This window comes from Malurus melanocephalus, unplaced genomic scaffold, assembly GCF_030028575.1.
Source record: "Malurus melanocephalus ecotype Western Australia unplaced genomic scaffold, MMel_1.1 scaffold_205, whole genome shotgun sequence".
In the NCBI taxonomy this organism is placed as follows: Eukaryota; Metazoa; Chordata; class Aves; order Passeriformes; family Maluridae; genus Malurus; species Malurus melanocephalus.
The window spans coordinates 1,070,226-1,095,398 of NW_026623437.1; the positions used below are offsets into that span (position 1 = coordinate 1,070,226).

Genomic DNA, 25,173 nt, shown 5'->3' on the forward strand with positions numbered 1-25,173 from the left:
AAATTGACCAAGTTTTCCACTGCATGACATGGAAGGTCAGGGGAGCAACTCCMACCCTTTGCCTGGGGCTGTTTTTTCTTTACCAGTAGAGCCCTGTGTTGTGTTTCCCTGTAGAAATGATGTAGATTTTCTCAGGTTACAGAAATCATGGGGAGCTGCTGACAAAAAAAAACCATCTTCCTGAAGAGCCCATGGCAGCTTGAAAAGAAGGCATCTTCCCTGGTCTGAAGAGACTTCACTTCAAACTCTCACACTGAAGGACTGTGAAGAGAAGGCAGCTGGTGGCTCCTGCTCCTTGAAGAGAAGGACTATCAACCTCTCGATTTTTGTGCAATCTAGACTGAAGCTGCTTTTGGTGGAATTTAAACCATTGAGAAACAAATCAAATTAAATCTCCCAAAAGGTGACTGAGAAGGGAACAAGCCCTTCCAAAATGCAGATGCCACCAGGCATTGCACTGGGTCCCTAATGAACACTGGACCTAACATAGCACCAGAGCAGCMTTCCAGGAGGCTGTTCCTGCTCCCTGAAGCAGCAGAACTTTCCATTTTATCTGGAAAAATACYTTTTTTGGGCTTTGGGCACTGCCTCCCATGGTATTTCTTCACACTGCCTGGTTGACTAAGCCTATTCCAGAAGCTAAGGCAGAAGAGAAACTATCAGACAAGTTATCTCAGGGGGTTGGAGCAATTGGTCTCAAAAAGTCCCAGAGATTTACTGGTACCCTCCAGGCAGSAAACTTTTACCTCCCCATCTGYRTAAATCCAGCTCAGACCCTTTCCAKCTTTGGGTTTGTGAGRGTTTTTCCTAGGTTTAACATGCTTGGATGAGTTTCTAGGCTATGAAAAAGCAGGGGGTTGTGGTTTATTTTTATTGTCCACAGAGCTGAAAGGATTTTAACTTGAAGGGGAAAAGATGAGTTTTATACTCATCTGTGTAAAGGAARTGTGGAAGGCAAGAAATACTGTCACTGCAGGCTGGGAGCCCAGCTACAGCTYGTGTCTCCCATGGCCCAGCAGCTGCAATGATGTTGATTTAGACACGTCTTCCTTGCTTATAAATAGCATTGGTGGGGTGTTTTTCTCTTCAGTGCTCACTGCTGTTATGCACAGACGTGACCTGACCCTACACTGTTGTTAGAACTTGTCCTGTCTGTTGGTAACCACAAATCCCCCAGCACAAGGCTCCCGGGGCTTGGCCGTGCACCGTGGTGGCCGTGAGATGTCCGGCAGGTCACGGAGCAGGGCTGGGACAGAACACTGGACAGGAGCACCCCTGGAGTACAGGAGAACACTCCATGTCCCAGCAGACAGAGCCCATGTGGAGCCCTTCCCACAGCACTGCCAAACCGCACAGTCCCTGTTCCACCGCTCCAAACCAGAGCAGATCGCTGCTCAGGATGGCTCTGCTGCTTCCACATCTGCAGCCACGTYTGCTCGGCCCAGGGGATGTTTCCTAATGCTCTGGACTCTTGACAGCCTGTTGGGCTTCCCCGTCTTCATGGTGTTCAGTGTAACTTCATCCCTGCGCTTTGAGCTGCTCCAGCTGTATCACCTCAGTCCTCCGTAAGAAGGGGCGCTTGATGCCGTGACACGAGCTGAAAAAGCTGAAAACACTCCTTTCCTCCTTGGGCTAGTACCTCCATGAAGTATTTTTCTTAGACCAGGTCTTGTGTTTCAAAGACTTCTGGCCACAGTTCAGGTCAGAACAGTTCCCCATGCAGGTGCTGTGAATCCTGAGGATCCTGCATTCCTCGCCTCCTTCCCAGCAGGAGAGGCTCCTTTGGAAGAGGAGTCTGGCAGCTCATTCAGCCGTGGTGGTCAAGGACAAGGGGTAGGGTCACAGGGAGTCACACGTGGCTCACTTTGCAATGCCTGTGAAGCTCTTTGCCTGCAGCTGGGCCAGAGAAGAGCTCCCACCTTGCTGGGAAAGCAGCACATTCCCAGTAATTGTGTGATTCTATTCTATAAACCAGGACCAGCTCAGGCTGGAGGGTGACATCTTCCTCCCAGACTGGAAAATCTGAACTTGGAGCCACCAGACCTACCTAGTGGTAAAGAGAGGATTTCAGGGAAGCCCCAGGCTCTGCAGGAGTTTTACCAGCAAAGAGGAAACAAGTGGAAAGGTCCAAGCCAGGAAAAAACTGCTCAGATGCCACCCACAGCAGGAACCAGCCAATGCTCCCTGTCTTGGCAGTGTTACAGCCAAGCTGGATTCATCCTCTGTTCTCCAACCAGGAATTCAAAATGACCTATGAAAACCATGAGGGGAAAGAAAGTACTCAAAGGGTTGTCAGGTTACACATCTCAAAGTTTTCTAGCAGACCYGGTGCTGTGAATACACGTGCATGTGTGTCTGATTGTGTAAGTGCACAGCAAACAGTTGTTCACTTCTGCACCAATAAAGTTGTCCTAAGGAAAGGTAGATAATATAAAATTATTTCATCAAAAATAACTGCATCCTATGTGGGGGRAAAAAAATCTTTTTCTTAACAAAGCACCAAAGAAAAGACAAGGATCCAGTCATYTTTAAGTTAAACAGAATGTGGGTAGAAAAAAAAACCAGACCAATAAAAAAAGCACCAACCAATAATGATCACTGAGGCTGTTGCATTACAGGAACTTAAAGACTATAAAAATATGGATAATTGTAAACAGAAAGACTAGGATGTTGTCAGTCCAAGTTGGCCAGATCTACCCTACTAAATGTCTTGCATGTGTCSAAAAGTTTAGGAGAATCCTTTGAAATTGTTTATGGAAGTATGTAAACTACTGTTTGTCAGTTTTTAATTTACACATAAATATATGGCTACAGAAATTTCTCTATATTTTCTTACACAGTCCTGCTTCGGGAAGCTACGTGAGCACATGCTGAGCTGTGACCACAGAGGCAGCTCTGCCAAAGGGAGCCAAACCGAGCCTGGCATGTCCTGAAGGAGCTTCCCAAAGCGGGCTGTGCTGGTGCCAGGGTTTGTGCAATGCACAGAAACATCACAGSATTGCTGACCCCCTGCTTGTCGCTGTTAAAGGGATTTATTATGTCTGGGACTGCTCTCCTCCATACAAAGTGTGACTCCTGTTACTATTCCCGAGCAGTTTTACACAGGCATAGAAGGCTTTCATGAGCCCATAACTGAGAAAGCTGCTAACCTGGCCTAAGGAATGTGGTTAGTGTGGGTTCAGTGGGACACTGTAGGGATATTGCACTAATACTCTGCCGTACCCTGTACACCTATCCTAGCCATCAAAGTGTTCAGATTAGCACTTATGAAACAATCTGTCATTTCCATTTATAGTAGGCTTGAGAATTTGGTATCTCTGCCATAGCACCACTTTGATTTTTCCCCATTTTTAGTCTCTACGATGGCCAATACTATGACGTTGGTAGCATCTCTATAAGAGAAAAATGTTGTTTGTGCCATATTTCCGTTTTAGTTTATTTTCCTAAGAGTCTCTCTCTTCATTTTCTCAKCAATCAGCTCCTGAATTCTTTGATTCCTTGTCCTTTCATAAGGCCTCCTCCGTGTAATGATGTTGTGCTGCGGAACTTCGTTATCCAACCCATCGACTTTGTAGGGAACATCCACCGCRTTGATCTCGGGGTGCTCCTCGGTCCCGTTGGAAGGGGGTGCCCGTGTTTTGGGACCCAGAGGAGGGCTGGTGGCAGATTGTGCTGTGGGCACTCCCACGGGAGGGCTGAGGGTGGTCCGGAGCTCCTCCTCAATGAYATTATTCTTATTTACATTGGCATCAGTTACATTGCCGTCCTCCGTGGTGTTGCTGTAAGTGTTGCAGGACTTGCAACACAGCTTATTGTAGCCAGGAATGGAGCAGTAGCGGGACAGAACTTCCATGCGACAAAACATTGACTTGTCTCCTTGACAATGATCTTCTGAAAGAGAAAAAGGGAATGGATAAATAAAGAGCATCTTCCCATTAATCCGAAAAAGAAACACAGCTGAAGCTTTGGCAGTGGGCAGAGGGTTTGGTATTTAAAGTGGGATGGGAAACTGGCAAATGAGCCTTCTATAAGCAGAAGCAGCTTTATRTTCAGCCTAAAAGTCAACTCGTTTCGAGAGCTGCAAAAGCTGATCTGAACTGTTTGCACCAAGCCCATCTGAGCTCCAGACCACAACACTCGAATTTTTGCCTTCACATCCTGGAAGCACTRCCCTGAAGACCATGAAGCCACAATGAATTGTGTTCCTGTCTTGGTTTAAACTTCTRAACACACTGATTGTGCTGTGTTGTTGCTAAAGCTACACTGAACTCCCACAAATATCAAGGTTTATATTAAGAAATCTATTTTTTCCCTCCTTGCTCCTTTTAATGCTTTTCTGCAACCGAACAGTGACTAACCACAGCCAGGGGTAACATATATTTATCTGGACTGTCTGAGGGAAGTCAAGTCTTATTTTGATGTGTACCATGTAACTCTCAGAAATTAATCCATCTCCCATTGGGGTGATATTTTCTACTCTGAAAACAGCAGCATTTTCTCAGCATGTCTCTTGTTCAAGAGAAAAGTGGTTAATTTACCACAAGGATTTTCTCCTCCTCCTAAAAGTGAGCTGATAATTTTGGAACAACAAACTCCCATGCAATGGAGCCAAACCAGTCCATTAATGACTGGGAGACTCTAACAAGGCCTGATTTTTGTGTGAATAACCGTAATAAAATAGAAAGAAGGACAATTGATCATCTTTAAGCTGTTGATAGCTGTTACAACAATCTGCACAATAACAGAGGTGTTGTGGCAGATCCTGATCTTGCTGAAATGCACGTGGTAAATTGCAGACTGAGGAATTAAAGGTGAAGAGGTCAAAGCGTTACTGCCTGGGAAACATAAACAGAAGCCTTCTCAGAGGCTCCCCAAGCCCTTGATATTTCTCAGAGCAGGGAAYTGTATGAACTGGGTGGCAAACGGATGGGGAGGGTCTAGCAGTCTCCTTGGAGAGAAAGCTGCCTGTCCTGTGTCCTGCACAGAACCCCTCAGCTCTCCAAGATGGAGTAATGGAACCAGGCACTGCTGTGAAGGAAAAATCCCAACACGCAGCCCATGCTGAGAGAGCAGTCAGAGGGTTTGGAGGAGAGGAGAGGAGAAAGGCAGACTGACCAACACTTGGCAYCATCAGTAACAAAACCTCTTCTCTGTGACCAGAATGCTGAGACAGATGAAATCACTTGTGTCTCTCTCCCTGCTCTTACTACATTTCCACCTACTCTTACAGTAAAGGATGAGTAACTGCAATAATTTGCCTTTATTTAGAGTGCACCCGATGGCAGACAGCTCTCAGCCTGCTCCTGGAGCTCATATTTCACCCTCCTGCCACGAGGAGCACGGGTTTGTGTCAGCACCCTCACAGTGAAGGAGAGAAGCACAGCAGGTTTAGAGACACCAAGGGAACTTGGAAAGCATAGGTGCCACCTCCTCACTCATCCTCAGTTAACAAAACAGGGCATTGTGGGTGTTTAATTGGCAAACATAGCAGTCTAGAATAAACTAATAACTGATGCTGCTGCTTTAAAATGCTARTGCTGGCTGAGGAAGGTGAAAACACCTCCTGCACACTGCATCTCTGCCCTCATTTTTACATTTGTTGCAGAAAAGCAAAATTCCAGTTCCTACTTTAGAATGTGTCAGGAAATTTTCATATTTTTCAAATGCTAAACTGAAATGCTGCAGGAAATTAGGAATGGCTCCTTCCTTAGGAACCTAAGAATAATACCTAAGAATGGTTTTGGAGAGATTTTCAAACCAGCCTTTAAGAGTTGGAACTGTTCATACCTGCATGCACAGCTCCATGCAAAGGCCTGCACGTGCCTATACAGCTTTATACATTTTTTACATACCACAAAAGAGCTCCCTTTGAACATTTTGCCTTGTGTTGCATGACCCTTAAGCACGTTCCTCCAAAAGGCTTGCACGATAAAAGCCAACAGAGAGAACATTTAAATGTGGTTTCAACAAGGCAGGTCTGTTCTTGACTTTGTGACTTAGAATCATTAGCAGCACCTTTAGAAAAATGCCTTTTGTCCTAACAAAACCATGCAATGTTAAGCTTAAAAATACATGGAAATAAACCTGCATTATGTAATAAGTTCAGTGACATCTGATAAGTTATATAAATAAATTCTGTAACTTCTAAATGCCAGAATGAAATTTTGATCCTCTATCCAAACCAAAATATCCAGATTTGCTGAACTTTTATTTATTTTTACTTGCAGTATGCATGACAGACTGGAAGTATATATTCAAAACATCAGTAAGAAAAAAATAAATCAGTTTCACAGTCACTTTGGTACACATTAGTCTCATAAAAAAATATTGAAAAGCAAACTGAATTGGCACATCTTTAATATTATGTTAAATACATACAAAACACTAATAAAATATCCCTGATAAACCAAAGTGCATATAGACATAGTGCACAATGCCCAGATACCTTATTGCACCATTCTCTATAGCCACCCATCTCTTGAAACATCACTAAACATTGTCTATTTAAAGGTAACAGTCATTAATATATTTATACAGTTAAACACCGATTATTTTACATAACAGTATTCAGTGCCAGATACGTGTCTTTGCTTTTTCACCTTGTCATGTAAATTGTTAACATGTTTCAGGAAATATTAACAGCAAAATTTAAATATGTGATCACATGATAATGACAAGTTTGAAGTGCTACACTGTTGACGACCCAAAGATTCAAAAATGCCACTTTTCCAAAAAATATGATCAAAGCAATAAGGTAGTAATTTGCTCCAAGACTGCAGTTTTACAGTTGATACATTTYTACTATTGGTACTGACTGTCACAAAGAAGTTTATGATTTGTGAGTTCCAAATCTTCAACACAAACACAGAAGGTGAAGCACGAATGCCAGTTAAATCTCAGTAAGTCAGGCCACAATCCTGTCTCAATGAAGATATGGATATGCACTGTGCAAATTAACCTCCAATTAAATTTACTGCCTTCCAATAGTTATCGTTCAAGTAAAAACACTCCATATATGAAGATCAACTCAAGGTACCAGTGTACTGTTCATATTTAAAGCTGGATCTGGTAAATTAATGCCATTTACATTTCAACATTAAGGCATTTTTCTAAAATTCATCTTCTAAAAAAAAAAAAAAAAAAAAAAAAAAAAAAGCAATAAAAATTGAGGTAATTCTGTAGTAGTTCACACTGTTATGTTTGCCAGTTGACACATCTACGAGCACACACACGCACGCACACGCACACAACCGCACCAGTCAAGTCAGACATGCACATGGTGAAAAAAGACCAGAGATGTCATGAGTATAAACAGCTCCATGCTGAGCAGCTGGAGACATTGTAGTCAACAAAATATCATATTGCCTCCGCCACGTTCAGGAAAACGCCACCACTCCACCTTCACCATGGACCACGCCTGTTCTGCTTTGGGTTTGTTTCTAAAGTACGCAAAACTGGCAAAAATTGTGCGATGGAAAAAAATGAACGCGGCTCTTCTCGAGGAGAAAACCCACCAAACCACCACYGGGAGTCTGGCGAGAGCGACAGCATCAGAGCAGCACGGAAAGCACTGACAGAAACTCAGCTTCTGCTTCCCAGAGAACCCTCCACAGGCCACAAACGTAAAGGTGAGGGTCAGGGATAAAAAATGAGCAGCAAGGGTGAGGAAAGCAACAGCACCACAAAGGAAAAYGGAATGAAAAAATTCTTCCACTCATCAGACTACCCTGTCAGCGAACTGAAACCAGCGAGTTAAGAGATTTCGGRTTTTTAGATAAAGGAGAACTTTAGCACTACAAGGTGTCATTATTGTGATGTGATCACATTCACAATAAGTTCTCAGTTTTGCTATCAAACTGAACATCAGGAACCAGTAAGAGCCTTTTTTCACCACCACCAAGCAACAAGCAAACCGATCCCAGCTCCCTTTCAGAGGACTGCAACATACTGTGGAGATCCAACTTCACACATCCAACACTTCAAGACCTCCACCACCAGCGCTACGCAAGCTCCAGAGAAGAAAGACACCGAGCACCAAGTGCCTGGTGTGAAAAAACAGATTCAGCCCAAGATTTAAACTTGGCAAAGTCAAGGAAACTTTCCGCATAGAGAGAAGAAGAGAGCAAAAGGCAAAGTCCACATTCGATGTGGCATGCATTTAAGGGCAAAGGCAGAGTTATAAATGGGTCTTTTACTTGAAGATATTTTCTGGATGGGGTAGTCTGGATCRGGTCTTGACAGCCATTGTATCATGTAGGTTTTCTTTGAAGGATCAGAAGCGTTTCCTTGAATAGAGGGGGAAAAAAAAGAAGCAACACAACATATGTTAGACAGCGTTAAGCAATTTCCCTGCCAAAAGGGGACAAGTTCAGAGAACGAGTGGGCTCCAGTTGGGAAGGAGCCCAGGGAAGGATTATGACCAGGCTGTGTGGTTTTGGGCAAAGGGTGYTTTTTAGGGACTTTGCTACAACTCGTGCCCAGCATTTCCCAGCCAACACTGAGGGCAGCCCACKGACCAGTTCCCCAGCAACACTTCTCATGGCAGTGTCACAAATGTCCCCAGAGACATGCAGTCTAGTTTAGTTACACTGCCTCATTAAAATCTTTCTATTGCAGACTATAATTGACAGCTTGCATCTAATTAATTAAAAACCAAAAGCTACCCTGAGAAATACATCAGGAAAAAAAAAAGAAAAATATGCATTACTTAATAATAGGAATATGTGAAATGATCTCACAAGTATCATTTGCAAACAGCTGAAAAGCTAACAAGAATAAAAACCTTATTGCACCGGATTAAGCAGGAACAAATTAATTATAGCTTTGAAAAACTGAGTTAGATAACCCCCGTAGATAACTTGTGTTTGACAGAATGGAAAGGAAGCCTGGAACTGTTGGTGGAGATGGGGAAAGCAAAGAGGCATCCTTGGTTAATCACAGCCCAGCAGCCCCTTGCCAAGCCCCGCAGGTCCCAGGGGTGCAGGGCTGGACTCGGGCACTGCTCCCCTCCCAGGGCAGCSGTCAGCTGCTGGCCACAGCCAGCCATCAGCCCTGTGCTGAGCTCTGCCCCAGGCTCTCAGCCTGTCCTGGGCACAGCAGTGCTCCCCAGCAGCAGAAGAGATCAACCAAATCCCCAAGAAGCCACCCAGCAGCTGTACAATTGGAATTCTGCTCAAAACAGGGACTATGGAGAAGWGTCCCCCCAGGCAGTACTAATACATAAGCATCACTTCTATGAAGGCATTGCAAATAATTAAATTAATCCTTTTTCAACAAGTMACAAAAGCTGTAGAAGACAAGGCCTTACTGGGGCAGGGAGGTAGTCTGCAGATCCTTAGGGTCTCTGGTTTCTTGTCTTTGCACAGGCCGATGGCGTTGTCCCTGGTGCGGCACAGCACCGGGCGGTCCTGGGTGCCATTGCCACAGGTGACAGAGCACTGCAAGGACATGCAGCAGTTACACCCCAGCCACCCTCTGGCAACAAGGGGTACAAATTAACCTTGCCATTTTAAACAACTGCCCTTGATTTGAGCTGATTCAGTGCATTACTTGAGCCACTGCTACTTCCTACAGGAACTCAGCAAGAGGGAGAGCCACTCACTGCTCCTTGTGGTACACCAGGAATTGTGAAATACTCAAGAACGAGCTTGTGGTCTGGGCACTAAACAACTCTACATGTGAATAGTTTATACACAGAGCCATCTATTCAAAAATACAGGGGTCGCACTACTTGCCATACCAATCAGAAATAAGYTGTTTGAGACCTCCAGAAAGAGACTGACCTGTGACCAGGGTCCTATTCTCCACTGTGCTGGGCACAGCTCCCTGTTGCAGGGCCTCCTGCCCTCGGGGCGGTCGTTGTTGCAGTACTTGGTGTGGACAGAGCGGTTTGTGTTGTCGTGGAGGGGTTGGATGCAGCGCACAGACCGCACTTGGTACCCTGTCTTCCCACAGGATTTGCTGCAAGGCTCCCATTCTCCTGTGACCCATCTGGGTTGGTGGAAAGAGAGCGAGCAGAGTGAAATTCAGAYTGTTGATCTGAGACTCTTAAACACAGGTTTAACAGGATTGTTAATACTAGTTCTAATACAGAAAAAAAGGAGAAGATATGAAAAAAAAACATGAACAGTTATGGTGAGGGTTATTTGGCTGCCCCTRAAATAACATTGAAAAGATCCAGATCTTTAATATTAATCTTTCTCGTTATCTCTGACATAAGCATAATTCTGACTTTGCTGTATTTGCTGTRATTTTAAGCTGCCCTTTCCAAGACCGCACATAAAAATAAGGTAGCTTTTATGTCAAAAGCAGCCATCCAAGGATGCTGCTGAGTTTCCCAGGTCTGGCTGCATGAGATGTGCTTTGTCTCATAATGCAGCATGAATCAGCTGTCCCCAGAGCTGGTTMCCACATGAGTGAAGCCAAAATATCTGGGTTAGGAATGCAGCTSCAGCCTGGCCCACACCTGGGCACTCCATGGACCATGTTCCTGGTGTAGMTGAAAACCTCACTGATCACCCAAACAGGCTCGTGAATTACAGCTACAAATTGTGAAGAACTTGGAGGAGAACAACAGGGACAGACAGGACCAGAGGAAATTTACCTAGWCTACCAAAAGCTTGGTTATAATTAATTAAGTAAAGATATACAGCAGTCTATAAATATTTACAGAGTACAGAGACCTGCAGGATGGAATTATTATTCAGTGTAAACAATATTCATGGGATAAACCTAACCAAAAAATGTACATGCTCTAGAGAAACACCCGAAGCTTGAAGGAATTGTCCTAAAGTACTCATAAAATCCTGGGTTTAGAAATAGTCAAGAAATAGCACAAGGCACTGTATTTCACACTTCAGATGAACAGAAAGTAACAATTCCACCCAACTTTGTAACCTACAGAAATTACAGAGCTGCCGGGAAAGGTGCTGTGGAGCCATGAATCCTGAGGTGACYTCTGAGACAAAGATGAGCTTTTTCCAGAAGTGAAGAAGCAGCATATTAGTGCAGTGGGTGTCACAGAGCTTTGTAAAACCCCTTAAATAATTGCCTCTCCTATGTACAAGAGCAAAATGCTTGGATGACATTCTATGGAAACAGAGCTAACTGAAACTTCAGGGATCCAAGCATAATTTAGGATCCTATTGAGCCTTTGTGGTACCTGGGTCCAATTATATTTGCAGCTGAAAGGAGAATACAGCCCTTTCCAGAGATCCTGAGATACAGTTAGGTCATTACTTCAGTTTTCCAATAAATAAACGTTCAACCCTGACCCATGCTGAGTTTATGGGGCATAATCTCTTGCCTTTTCTCTCTTTCAATTTTTTTTTTTTTAAAGGAAGTTAGGAAATATTGTGTGGTATGTTCTATTTATTTGCTATTATTTCTGGAACGTATACTTGGTCCCCAGAGATAAAAGCTGCTATCAGTATACTCCTTTCTTGTTGCAGTAGCAGCACAAGGAATATATTAGTCTTATTTGTGGCAGGAGTAACATGCTGCCAGTCAAAAAAAATAACCTGTAAAATATGAATTAAAATATTTATAATGCTTGACTATGTAGAGCAAAAATGAAGGTACTACAGGCATTTTGTGCTGTACAAGGGCAGCCAAAGAAGTATAACAGGTCAAATATTTTCCCTGTGYTTAAATGCCCAAAAATATGCTGTGAACTTTATGAAGAAGTGGATTTGAGAGGCTGGATGACATTGGTTGTCTTATGTAGCACTTTGTACATTTGTTCTGACATGGTTAATTCACACAGTGTACCACTGGCATAAATTGAATTCATGCCTATTTTGTATTACCTCAAGATGGCCTGAACACAAATGTCTGCATCAAAACGGCACTTCTAATGCAACTTATTTCAGAAGTCATGACTTATTTCAGAAGTCTATGACCAGCAGTCATAGAAAGAATATTTCTGTGAGGAGAACAGAGCAGTTTATCCCCTGTGTGGATCCCTGTAATGACCATGGAGGTGAAGCCAAAGCCACCTTCCTTGAGGTGACAATGCTGGCTGTGTGTGACACCCTCTGCACCCCCAGGGAGCCGTGCTGGATGCTTACATGGGCTGGGAGCACTCCTGGAGGTTGCACACCCTGCGGATGGGTTTGGGCTTTGGGATCAGCTCGCAGAAGCTGCGATGAACCATCTTGTGGTCGGTCTTCCTGCGGCAGCCGTACTTGGTGAGCTGGTAGCCTGGGAAAGAAATCACCCTTACTCTCAGAACCACAGAGGGCTCGTGTTTCAAACAAGCTGTGCATGCCCTGCAGGTGGACACRCTACTGGAGAAACTGTGACTTGCACCAAATAAACACTCACCACACAAATTTAACACCCAGAATGGCTCATTCCCTTATTTTTCATCGCTTTAATGAAAAGAACAACATCCAGCATTTCAAAAATGTTCTGCAAACCTGCCCAGACACAACCCAACATTGCAACCTGAGCACCAACCTGGGGAACAGCATCAGGGCTCGTGTCTGGCCCCAAAAGCAGGACTCTGACATTGCAAAGGCCACATCACAGGATGTGGATTTACAGAGGGCTGCCCTGTGACACCCTGAAGTTTGGTATTTCCACAGCTTGGAGACCCTCATCCAAATCTTGCATGTTTGTCCAATTTTTCAGTTTCATAAGCATAAATCATTCTTTGGGGGCCAAATCTGCCCCCAAACAATTAAAGTCAGACTTTAACCCCATTTACTACATATTTATCCATTACTTAAATAAAACTCCTCCCATACTCTGGTGCCCCTGATGTCTTGTAGCAATGAAACAATTGGGGATGGTCTGGGGTTTTGTTTTTACCTCCTCCACAAGGTTTTGAACATTGGGACCATTTCTTCAAAGCCCATTCATATGACACTGAGTCCTCTTCCAAAACATTATTGTTATCTACATTCAAGGAGTCTTCATGGATCATGTACTTGTAAGTCAAAGATATCTTGGCACCACCGTGAGGAATCACCTAGTTAAGGAAGCAGATGTAAGGAAAAAAGATAGGAACAACTGATATCAGGAGCTATATGAGATGATGTGAAAAAGTGATCATGGCTCACATATAAAAACATCCCTGGAGAGATTTAAACCTTTTAGCTGCACTCAACATATTTTTTCCCTGATGAAAAAGTATCTCTATCATTATGATACAGAGTTTCTAAACTGCATATTAAGAAACRCTGTTGTTGATTTAGACTTATTGTCCTTGCCAGCATTGGAATGACTTCATGATACTAAATTTTTTCCATATCCCATCATGAAGGAAGGAAATTTTGTACTGAAATGATAATGGATRGTTCCACTAAAAGACAAAGCAAATGCAACTGCAGAGATAGCTGAAAGTGACAAAGAAAATTGCTTGTATTTCTGATAAAACACAAATATTCTTATGAGAATCCTGGAATTCTGCAAAGCCTTTTACTTTATCTTGACAGAAATATAAACTATTTAGGAAGAGGTTTTGTTATCACACTGCACTAAGACAAATGCAAGAAAACGGAACTCAGCGTGAACAAATAGCAAAATATTGGTCCTTTGGAAACATAATATTTATTCTTTCTTTGAAGTTCAGCTGGTGTAGATCAACACATTACAGTTGGTTTCAGAGGGATTCTAAATCAACTTACCCCTGCTCATTGAAGTCTGTTGTTTGCCCATTTGCAATGAAAAAGGAATATATTTGGGTGATTTGGGGAACTGTGGAATGGGCTGTGCCCTGAAAAAGGGAGCCAGGAAGCACAAAAATCCTGCMTCTGCCTCTGCAGGATACATCTTCAAAACATTGGTGGGAGAAGGAGCTATTAGATCTAGCTGATATGAACCACTCTGACCTTTTTTTGACTAATGCCCACATGTCAGATGGGATAAACAAGCTTCAGAGTCTTTACTCAGTGGCTGATTGCAGGAAATAATCAGGACAGCTGGCTGCTCAACACATAACCCTGAATTATAACTCTCGTACAGAGCAACGAGTTAGGAGAAAGGAATTAAAATACATCTTCTATTGTCTTATAATTGAAGCAGATGTCTTCTTATAACTCACAAGAGGAATCTGAATTACATGCTAGCCCATCACAGCTCTGTAACYCTGTGCTCCATGGAAGGTGGTTTTCATTTGACTTACCAGAATAACGATTGCATTGCGCAGTGGCCCCATGGTCTGCACCGTTTCTCTGTCATCGTCATTCCGATATTCCCACTCCACACCCATGTCAATAAATACTTTAGAGTCTGGCACATAGTTGTCTTCACTTAGAATGAATTTCCCTGTTTCACGGTTTTTAATAGCTGGGAACAACACAAGGAAAGTGAATATGAGAGGTTTGTGTCTCATCTCTGGTTTTGTTCTGCTCCTGTCCCAGTGGGAGAAGCTGAAAAGGCCAGTGTGTGTTTTCCCTCTGTTCCCTCACAGGTTTGGAAAGACTTTTTCAGGTGTTTCACTGAACTGCCAATGCTTTTCTGCTCAGTTCCAGAATGATCATTGTCCTTTTCTTTCCTTTTTCATAGCCCGTCTTGCCAGAGAAATGAGGCCAGTGCAGCTGCACCACAGGGGTCCAGCTGCCTGCTCCCATCTAACAACTTCTGAATCCACTGGCCAAATCCRAGCCAATTTGAGAGCCAGTGGGGGTCCCAGAGCTATTCAGCTCTTTCTTAGGTTGTAAGGCAGCTCAGGGGGCTGTTATTGCTCCATCAGAAAAAGGCTACTGGGCTAACCCCCAGCAGGTCCCCACAGTGAGAGTGAGACACACGAAATGGAATTAATTCTCCTGCTCAGATCCAGTCCAGACACTGACACAGCCCTGTTAATCTCCTGCTGCTCTGCAGGCACCAGCCACTGCACACAGAGCCTGGTTCTTCTGCTTCAGCTCTCACCAGAGCTCCAACCTTCACCTGGACAGACTTCAGCCACCTTTGTATGAGGACAGGTTTCCACCTGAGATGGAAAATTTGCCCTCCTYGTTAGAAGAAGCAGGGGCTGTTTGTTATTTAACACCAGATGTTAACTCCATTCTCTCTCTGGCAGCTACCTGAAAATCTTGCTCCTTGGCCAGTGGCCTCGAGTGAGCTGTTTGTGTGCACAGCACTCACCCCATGCAGAATTTGGCCTGAACAGGATTGCCCTGATCCACAGGGCCAGGATCCCTGGCAGCAGGGAGGGCATCCACTGGGCACAAGTTGGGATGGCTCACACTGCAATTAGYTGACCATTCGCCTGAATCTACTTCCATTTAACAGCAGCCTCCTAGACACTCCTGCACATTGATTACAGGGCCCAGGAGAGGAACAGATTTCCATTATCTCCTAAACTGATGGATTGATTTGGCAGCCTCGTGTCAATACTGTCAGCAATGGGGCAGAATCAGAAACGGATCTGAGCTGAGAAATGACTGAGGGTGGAAAGCACAAAAGATGTGCACAAACAGYACAGAMTSATAGGATGGTTTGGGCTGGAAAGGACCTTGAAGATCTTCTCTCTCCAATCCCCCAGGATATAGCATTGCACCCCATAAAGTAACTCAGAGCCTCTTCCAGTGACTTTCAYACATGCACACACCAGCACAGAGATCTGGCTGGGACCCTGGAATACAGCTCAGGGCAATCAAATTGCCAAACAAGTTTCCTAATTTAACATACTTAGAGAAGGTGCATGGTGTGGGCAGGTAATGGGTAAACAAATGTATAAATACATTGTCAGCCTCCAGAGACAAAAAYAAACACCAGAAAAAATTATTCTGACTGAAAATTTTCCTACTTGTCACTTACCGAGATTATGAGCAGTGGCATCTGTTTCCTGGATGAGTAAATGTCTCGCACCAGCAGGAATTTCAAACATCTTAACATACCCTATATTGTAATATTTGAAAATATAGTTATGGATTAATATGCCACAAACAGGGAGGGTCTCTCTTGGGTTTTTAAATAAATCTTATTTTCTGAAAGCAGGGTGTATTAAACAAGATGAACCAAATCCAAAACTATTCCCATCCCCATTTCTGTGCCAGGCGATGGAACATAACAGGGACAAATGGCTTTGGGTCAGAAGAAAGATGCCTTAAGAATCATCAACAGATTTTGTTTCACACTAAAATGGGTTTTGAGTGCCACATGCAGCCACAGAGACCACACAGTCCTGCCCAACAGAGCCTGATGATGACATATTAYTGCAGCAGTGACATGGACAGTCCACAGCTCTCCAACAAGGAGCAGGGAAATCCTTCTGCACATGCACAGGGCCTGGTATCAGCAGCTTTTACTGGTCACTGGACAGAAATCTTATTTTCAAATTATAAGCACATCTGGAAGTAAGACTAGATTGTTTATTGGAATTCATGATGCTGTAAATTATTTGTAATTGTCCTGGTACTTTCCATGAAACAGAAGAGATTAAGAAAAAATACCCTGAATTCCCCAGGACAAACCACACTGAATGTACTGACCTTGCTTCTTTGGTACTCTTGAAAATGTTCTTTTCACCACCTTGCAGTGGGAATTATCTCCTCCACAGACACCACACTTATCTTCCTGCTTCGTGGAACCTATGACCCTGTCACACCCGACTTTCTGTGCACAAAAGAGAAAACCATTGTTATTTATCCACCCTTCAAATCACATATCAAACCCCAGATTCTGCCTCAGCAAAGTCACACATCTCGTAGTATTCTCCTGGGAGATCAGCACCTAAACAGATTTTCATACTTCCAGTTCCTATAGCAGCTGTCAGTTGGGTGATTATATTTTTATATTATGCTTCACAGTGGTTCTCTGACTGAAGGAAAGCAGCATGGTTAAGGAAAAGCTCTTAAGCCTCAGCTTATCTGAAGGCAGATGTTTAAATTCCAGGAGAATCTGGGCATCTATATGGGGATAAGCACCTCCACCAGTGCTTTGCTAGTCAGAGACTAATTCCTTTGAAAGACGATCTGCAGCAGATCCCAACTTAGACAAACTGTCATTGATTTATTAAAAATAGCATGATCAARCCCAGRGMGAATGCACATCAGCCGTATCCTAACACCACTTTCCTTGAAAGCTGCTGTGCTTTCCTGTTTCATTGTACATTCCACCCCCACTAAACCTCAGCAGGGAAAGCTTTCCTTGAAAGCTAATTGTAATAGCTCATCTTAAAATACTGCATGAAATATTGCTTGTGTAGGTAGGCGCTTTTGGAGTCGAGTCACACGCATGGCAACTGTGAATAATCACACATAATATTGTGACAAAGATCCTAATGAAATCTCCTCATTGCCCAAAGTGTTAGCATACTTAGTCACTCTCAGAGAGAAACATTCAAGGTACAATTTTGTTTTCAGAGCAGGGAGCTCTGGGCAAGCCCCCAGCCTCTTACCAGGCAGTCCCCCCGCACGCAGACGCTGTACGCGTCCTTGTAGGAGCAGCGGGTCCCGTCGTGCACCATCCTTTTCATGTACACCACATCCCCTGTCTCCTTCGATTCRCAGTACAGGTGGCACCTCTCCTTAGCTGAAAAATAAAAATGCCCYGAATGGAGCGTGTTCAGCTCTCCCAGTTTGATCTCTGATGATGTGAGCAGCGCTTTCAGCAGCGTTGGCTCTCCCTTCTTCCTCGCACACATCACAGAGCCCAACGTGGTACCCATAAATCATTGATGCTTATCCCCTTTCAGAAATTCTGTGATCYCCTGGAAACTGCTGAGTCATAAAGCATCCATGTGYCACCATTAGGAGACAGACTTAGAAMTAACAGATCATTGATTTGATGGGGGAAATCTATTTAATCCTTCGCAGATGATGCAATCTGGCAGAGCTTTCCTCAGTTTGCTGCACAGCCACCTGTGAGAGRTGCAGGTTTCTCCTGCACTTAAATCTGAAAAAAAAATGCCAAAGTAACTTTGCCATTAAAAGCAGCTGTTTGACACTGAGTGAACCTGGCATCAGAAATTTCTTCAGAGACAGCTGGGCCATAGCATTTCATCCTAACCACAAAGTTAATTTTCCCTCACGGTTGTACTTCTATTTATGATAATTTAAACCATTAAACAAGATGAGATGTCAAAAAGATTTAGACAAAAAACAATTTTTTACTGCTAACACATGCACAAACAGCCAGACRAGTGGTATTTTCTCTAATCTGTTCCAAAGAGCTAAGAACAAAAAATAAAGCTGAAAATGCCTAGTCAGTGGCTGAATAAAGTTGTAGTCTACTGGTATATTTCATTTTATCCATGTCTCTTGCTGTTCTCAGCCCCATAATAGCATTCACTGTGCTTTCCTTGGCACTGAAGAGCACATGGACTTTCTGCTAGATGAAACAAATGGAGATCCTGCTATTTTAACATGATTAAAAGTTGGAACACTTTTCCCACCATTTAAAACAATAACGACCYTTCCATTATAGCAGTTCAGCTGAAATAAATCCTCACAGGCTCTTTGCACTCTTCCCCTCTACAGTTCCACGGCCTCTGCCCTCTTTTTAGAAAGTCCCTGTTATTGCTGTCAATGTCCTCAAGGCCACTGGGTGTTTGTGCATCAGAGACCTTTGTTACAGCTCCCAAATGATGCAGAGAAGTCATGCTAAAAATCCAGGGTCTGGTCTACTAAAACAGGTAWTTTTTTGGTGCAAATTCTTAATGGGAGACTATTAAGATCATGATAATGACAGACCTGTTGTATTTGTGTATTTTAGAAACATTGAGCTGTGCRCAAGATGAATGTGCACACACCATCCCTGGGGTGGGCACCCACACATACCACGCTTGTGTGTGATTAAATGAAAATRTCAGCAGGTCTCACTGGGTGCCAACAACCCTGCACAAGGGCWTTATTTCAGAGATGGTTCTGTTCCCAATCCTCCATGGGAACAGTAACTGTGCAAGTGATGTTAAGTTAGACCCTGTTATTGCAAAGAGTTGTTTTCTTCCTTTTCAGTGGTACTGGGCACGGTAGAGGTGCAGGAGCATGGGTGTGATGGTGTGCCTGCTGTCTGCCCACTGTGAGCCCTTCTCATCTCACTGAACTGGCAGCTCATGGCCAGAGTCCCTCCCCAGTGCCCTGCAGATGTGCAGTGCAGGAGCAGGGTGGGGTGAGGGCACAGGGGTCTCAGAGTGCTCAGAGCAGGAGAAGGCCAGGGCACAAAAGGATGCTCAAGGACACACTGGGCTCCAGCCCAGCTCAGTGGCTTTTCTCTGCCCACAGCATGAGGCACCTCACTCTGTTCCCATGCCCTGCACAATGTGTCAGACACGTCCAGCTGAGCTGTGTGTGAAGTGTATGGATTTRTGTCACTTCTGAGCCACAGCTGCATTATCTGCACAAGTATGTCTCTGATATGCCTTSTCCTTACAAAAGGGAGTTTTAAAATAGATTAGAGTTCAAGTATATGCTTGTCTCTGGCCTTGTTTTCACACAAAAGCTGTTCCCTCTAATAACCCTGCACAGGTAAATGTAACTCTCAAGGTGTCTGCAGTTATACCACAGTTATATGGGAAACCAGCAGAGCCCAGGGATCGGTGCTCAGACATCAATGAGCTGGTTTCTGACCCAGCAGCCATTGAATCTAATAGAAAAAAATTTGCTTTGTTTCAGTGGTCTTTGCAGCAGACTGCTCCAAAGGCTAAATCATAAGCGAAGGTCCTGCAGGCCACAGCCTTCATCCCTTTATTCTGTGCCAGCAAAGCTATTTCATGAAATTAAGCTGTGTCTGCCTCTGAAAATCCCAGACTGACCAAGATGGCATGAAAAGAATGAGGGAACTCTGAGAACTCTTYGGGAAGAAAGTCAGGCAAATTAATTATAAGGAATTTGCTATTAATGTCTGGCAGAGTATTCTCTCACTGGAATGCAAAATGATTCACCCAAAGTGACCCTTCCCCTCCCAGCAATGGRAGCTGGGCTGAGGACAGGGTGGGTGCCCAGAACCTGCCCCTTGCCAGGCCACCCCTGCCCTCCAGACTTTGTCATTCAAGTGAAGTGACAGGGTTTAAAAACAGWGAGCAGCCCACACTGCTCACTCAAMAAGCTGAGACTCCTTGCCCKGTGCCTTTTTGTTTGGTACAACATCTCTGTGTTTGCTGGCAAGAGCAGACACRGCCCAAATCAACCAGCTGCACTCACATTGAGAACTGAGCCGAGGCATTAACAGGAACATTTTTGTTGCAGGAGGTGATCTCTGCCAAGAGGCCACGACATCTGCCTGACCTGAGCCAGCAGCACCCAACCCAACACCTGCCTCCAACAGCGCCAGCAGCATTCGCAAGGAGATGCAGGAACAAACTGGAAAATGTTTCTCAGAATATTCTCTGAGTTCCTCATACATTGCAGTTCGGGGACTTCCAAAATCATGGCTGGAACTTGGTGTTTAATAGCTCTTAATGGACTGTAGAACTGTCAGGAATTTTTCTAAGGAATTTTGAAAACATTCTGGCATCTGCAGCTTCCTGTGAGAGTGAATTTCAGGATAATCAGATGCTTTGTACTAAGTCCTTCCTCTTATTTGTTTTAAATCTGCCACCTGATAATTTTATTTGATGTTCCCTGGCTTGTGTTATGAGAAGCTGAATAATCATTCCATGTTTGGTCTCTCTGGGCCACTCACAATTCTGTAACTCTATCTTCTTAATCCACATCCCTGCTTTTCCAGGGTGGAAAGCCCTGGTTTATCCAAACTCTCCTCATCCAGAAGTCACTGTTTGTGTTTGCTTCCCTCTGGCCTTTCTRAGTTTGTCTGTGGGTTTTTTAACAGCATGGACAGCAGTGAGATGGGCACAACCTGAGCTGCATGAGCTGAGTATTTAAAATGCAGACACAACATGCAGGCACACAGAGACAGATCAATGCTCTCCATCTCTCCCTTCAGTCACTGAGCTGATTTTTCCTAAAATCCAGCTCCCAGCCTTCCTCTTCAGAGCTCACTGTGTGTACAGATCCATACACTCATACACAGCAGTTTTTTCCCCATGTCCATTRCTGGCATTCATGAACACCAAAGTTCCTTTGCCATCTTCTGTCACTTAGTGTCACAGGTCCTTCTGCAGCTCTCAGAGTGGGCCATGCTCCCACTGGTGCAAAACCATTCCCTTTTATCCCAGGGAAACTCAATTTAACACCTGTCATCGGTGTTTTTTGAAAATCCAAGTACATTGTATGAGCAAATCATTCATACACTGATACTCACTGATCCCTCCAAACAACTCCTGACTGGTTTAGGAGGCATGATTTCCTGGGAAGAACATTTGCCTCTCTCTATGTAATTTTTACTTGTATTTGCAAYCGATTTTAGTTTTCACAGGAAAGGGGCTGCTCACCATCGACATGTTCGTAGGGGAGCCAGTGATGTTTCGTGTTCTGGTACTCAAAGTAAGGGTCCCACTGSCGGCACTGCTCCTCTCTGAAATCCTCCAAGTCCTTGGGGCAGTCCTGRGTGTTGCAGAGCTGGAACTCATAGCTCGGCCCCACGCACGTGCGGCCTCCGTTGGCAGGACTGAGACAGGGAGACAAGCCCACGGTTAGTTTTGCCATTAGCTCATTCATGAAGTGTACATCAAATCTTTTGAGCAGCAATTTATTTCCCACTCATGCCAGCAGGCATTTGATGAAGCCAGGGCTGTATTTCTGATATGGAAAATACATATTTCCTTTCAAAACCCGCTGTCACTATTTATCTCCTAAAAGGTGACTTCTACAAGTAGAAGTTGAAAACCACTGGGTAAAGGCAAGAAAAGCCATTTTCTTGGTGTAGCCAGGAAAGCAGAAGAGGCAACTTATTCACATTCACCCCTAATGCAGCCCCAGAACCAGAACAGCCCAGCTCAGGGCTGTGCCCCCAGGCAGATGTGCACTAAATCCCTGGCAGATCTGGCAATGCAGAGCTCAGGACCTGCAGCTGGGTTTGCACCCTCTTCCAGGAAACACACAAAACATTTTCAATAGTACACGAGGCTTTTCCTACATGTAAATAGATTTTACAGCTAAAGCTGTGCCCACAATTATAAAGGTCACTTCCCTGTTGCCAAAGTAATAAAGGCTGAAAAGAGAACTGGCAAATGTTTTCTTAACAGAACAATTTCCATCAGAAAATGCTCCTCTGTAAAATTAGACTTTTTTAAAAAAAAATCAATTATAAAATCATTTTTAACACCAGTCAAGTTCAATTGCTTTATCAACAAACCCAGAAATTCAACAATAAAAATATTCWTTCTGTTAAAATAATTTAATTCTAACACTTGTTTTAGTTCTTGCTGTTAGGATCTTGACATTTTAAGATACCACAYTAAGATAGCAATAATTACACATTTCATATCACTTGTATATACCAATCTATACTAACTGTACTTCAATTCTACTGTTACTGAAGCGGAATCATTCTATGTTATCTAGATGACCCATATGAAAGTTATTAAAGCAAGACAATTCAAAATTCCTGAAATTAATTTTGGGGAAGGTTCTGATCTCAGGAGCTTTGTTCCARCTTGGAATGAAAACAGTTTGAAAAGATTTTAAGACCTCTTTGTTGAAATATCCTAAAAGGTGGTTTAAAAAAAAATACTTAAAAAAAGATCCAGTAAATCACTGCTATTATTTCATACTTACATTTTAAAATGAGATCTATAGGGCCCTAAATTTCTACTTATGCTTTACACAGCAGTGTATGAGCACTTTCAAGATCCTTGTAGCTGCATAACCAATTTAATGGATGGATAAACTGAGAAATAAAAGATGAATCACAACTTGCTAAGGGCCAAAAGTAGAATTTCTGACAACTTATACTATAAGTCAGATTTAACAAGCACCACTCAACATCCTTTACTGCACTGCTGCACCGAGGACCCTCCCAGGGCAGCCCTGGACAGCAGTGGGGTGTCACTTACTGGGGGTTGTCACACTGCCGGGTCCTGTACTTCACCCCGGTGCCACACGTGCGGGAGCARGAGCCAAACTTGCTCCATGCCCCCCAGTGCCCGTCCTGCTTCAGGATGTCTGGAGTGAGCCAGATGCAGTGACCTTTAAAGCAGTGCTGGAAGAGAGAAGATGTCAGAATGATTAGATGATTAACTTACATCACATGAGAAGCTGTTGTATCAGCTTTTATCATTATTAACATCATCATTTTAGACACAAGTTCTGGATTTTTTTTCACCTCACCAGCAGAAAGTAAAGGGGCTCACTGTCTGATTGTGCCCATGATCCCAAACTCACTCAGATTTTATAAACTCACATGTTCAGTATGCAGACGTGTGCGTGCAGGTTTCAAGCCTACCAAGTTTGTCAAACTGCTCTCAGTGGTGCCCCATCACCTCTCTGCAGCAGGGATTTCATTTGGGAGAAATGGCAGAATCCCAAATCTTGGAGGCTAACAGCAAACATCCTGCCCCCACTGCTGCCTGCAGTCTCTTCAGGAGCTCTGGCCACGGCAGTGTCCTGCCCAGCCGCTCCCAAATCCACACACATATTCCTACAATAAATGGGATCAGCAAAGTGTCGTGAAATAAAAGCAAGCTCACATTGTAGACAYTAATGCTATTAAATAAAAACTTTTGCAGTGTCTCCCTGGAGATCTCATGGTAAACCTGACCAAAACACCAGGAGCTATTCCTTAGGGAGCAGCCCTGAACAGTCCGACAGCTGCGCAGCTCATCACATCCTACCACACTTTCTCCTTCCTTTTAACTGGTTTTTAATACATTCTACAGCAGTTGAAACACAGAATTTACAACATTCCTCAAACCATTAAGGTATTTATTTTATTTCTTTAAGAGCCTTCATAGCTCCAGTACTGCTCATCTCTACTGTCATCTCCCATTAAAGAAACCTGTCAATGCCTTTCCACCAATTTCTCCAGCCCCTAATCAAGGAATCTTTTCTCAGCTGAAGTCAGAAAAAATTATTYTCAAGGATCACAAGATTCTGGCCCCTTCTAATGCTATTTCTGCTTTCATAAAAGTCTACTGATGAAGTGTGGGTGCTGGAAAACACATTCCAGCAAACAAACGACTTTGCATGAGACTGTCACCGTTTGTCTGCGTTAACGGTTACTGCCGGGATGAGAGCTCTGGCTCGGGAGCACAGATGGCTGCAACAACAAGTGAAATCAGTCACTTACTTTCCTTAACATTCGAGTCAACAACAACATTTTACACAGCTTAACAAGCCCTGGAACGCAGGAATTTGGCAGGCTGCACAAGACAAGCATATGGCTAAATGGATGCTGCCAGCAAAAACAAAATCAGAAGATATATAACAGCAGAGCGTTCTTGAGCATAGAGCGATTAGTGATCTGGAAGGCAAATTTAAAAGTGATGGATAATCATTAATAATGCTGAATTTAAAGAGAGAATCATTAGTAAAATGGTGACATTGCACAGCTTACTGATTCGCKAATCCGCTCAGTGCCTGGCTCTTTATTTATGCAATTTATTTTGGTGCTGATTTGGTTGGACAAGGAGTAAAAGAGAGAGTAGAAATTAGGTTTCAACTGTTTTTTTTCTTTCCCATGACTTCAGATATTCGAAGTCAAAACCTATGAAATAGATGAGAYACCACAAAGCCAATTATACCAATCCTGCTCCAGAGTCGTAATGGGCAGATTTTTCTTAGATGTTTGACAGAACAAGAGATAATTGAGCAAAGCACGAAAGAAATGCAAAATGCTAATATGTCCTTTGCTTTTTTTRGTCATGAAGCTCAGGACTGCACCCTTCAGGGACTATTTACTTATGGCTTTAGAGAGGTTTGTTTGAACAGTTTGAGTTGTGGGGCCCTRCACAGCCAGGGGACCTTTCAGAGATGTGGGGGAAGCTGGCAATGTTTCATCTTGTCAATAGAAATTTCAGCTGGGCTCGGAGGCAGATGTGAAGTGACAGCCCCTGATCTGTGCTTGCTCACACATCCTCTTATCAGGGCACTGCATCTCTCAGGTGTGAGTTCCACAGCAGTCACCAAATCCATTTCAGGAGATATTTAGTCTGTGTTCATTATCTGATGATCCTGCATCCAGTGCCTGGGCTCACGAAGGAGAGGGGGAGATGTGATGACATTGTGTTTCCCAATCTCTTTTCCCTGTTTTAGTCAGGAATAGTGGGATGAAGGTTTGCAACAAAAAACTAAACCCCCTCTCTRACATTAAGACTGCTCCCTGAACTGGAAGGCAAACATGGGAAAGTGTTATTGACTTTGCTGTGTAAAGGAAAGAGCAGCA

General features: G+C 43.6%; 1 protein-coding gene across 2 annotated transcripts in view; it reads right to left on the minus strand.

Moving 5' to 3' along the window:
- Nucleotides 1-1,609: 1,609 nt before the first annotated feature.
- LOC130577954 (A disintegrin and metalloproteinase with thrombospondin motifs 2-like) overlaps nt 1,610-25,173 on the minus strand; it is a 169,797-nt gene continuing 146,233 nt past the window's right edge. The window contains exons 11-22 of one of the 2 annotated variants that reach the window (XM_057373663.1): nt 22,847-22,992; nt 21,284-21,459; nt 17,351-17,484; nt 16,443-16,566; nt 15,769-15,849; nt 14,129-14,292; nt 12,814-12,973; nt 12,069-12,201; nt 9,783-9,990; nt 9,308-9,437; nt 8,196-8,285; nt 1,610-3,888 (exon numbers count right to left, since the gene is read on the minus strand). In XM_057373663.1, the coding sequence (XP_057229646.1) occupies nt 3,431-3,888; nt 8,196-8,285; nt 9,308-9,437; nt 9,783-9,990; nt 12,069-12,201; nt 12,814-12,973; nt 14,129-14,292; nt 15,769-15,849; nt 16,443-16,566; nt 17,351-17,484; nt 21,284-21,459; nt 22,847-22,992 (2,004 nt within the window). In that variant the 3' untranslated portion in view covers nt 1,610-3,430. Of the gene's footprint in view, nt 3,892-8,195; nt 8,286-9,307; nt 9,438-9,782; nt 9,991-12,068; nt 12,202-12,813; nt 12,974-14,128; nt 14,293-15,768; nt 15,850-16,442; nt 16,567-17,350; nt 17,485-21,283; nt 21,460-22,846; nt 22,993-25,173 lie in introns of both variants that reach the window. The other variant, XM_057373661.1, reaches the window with a different exon arrangement.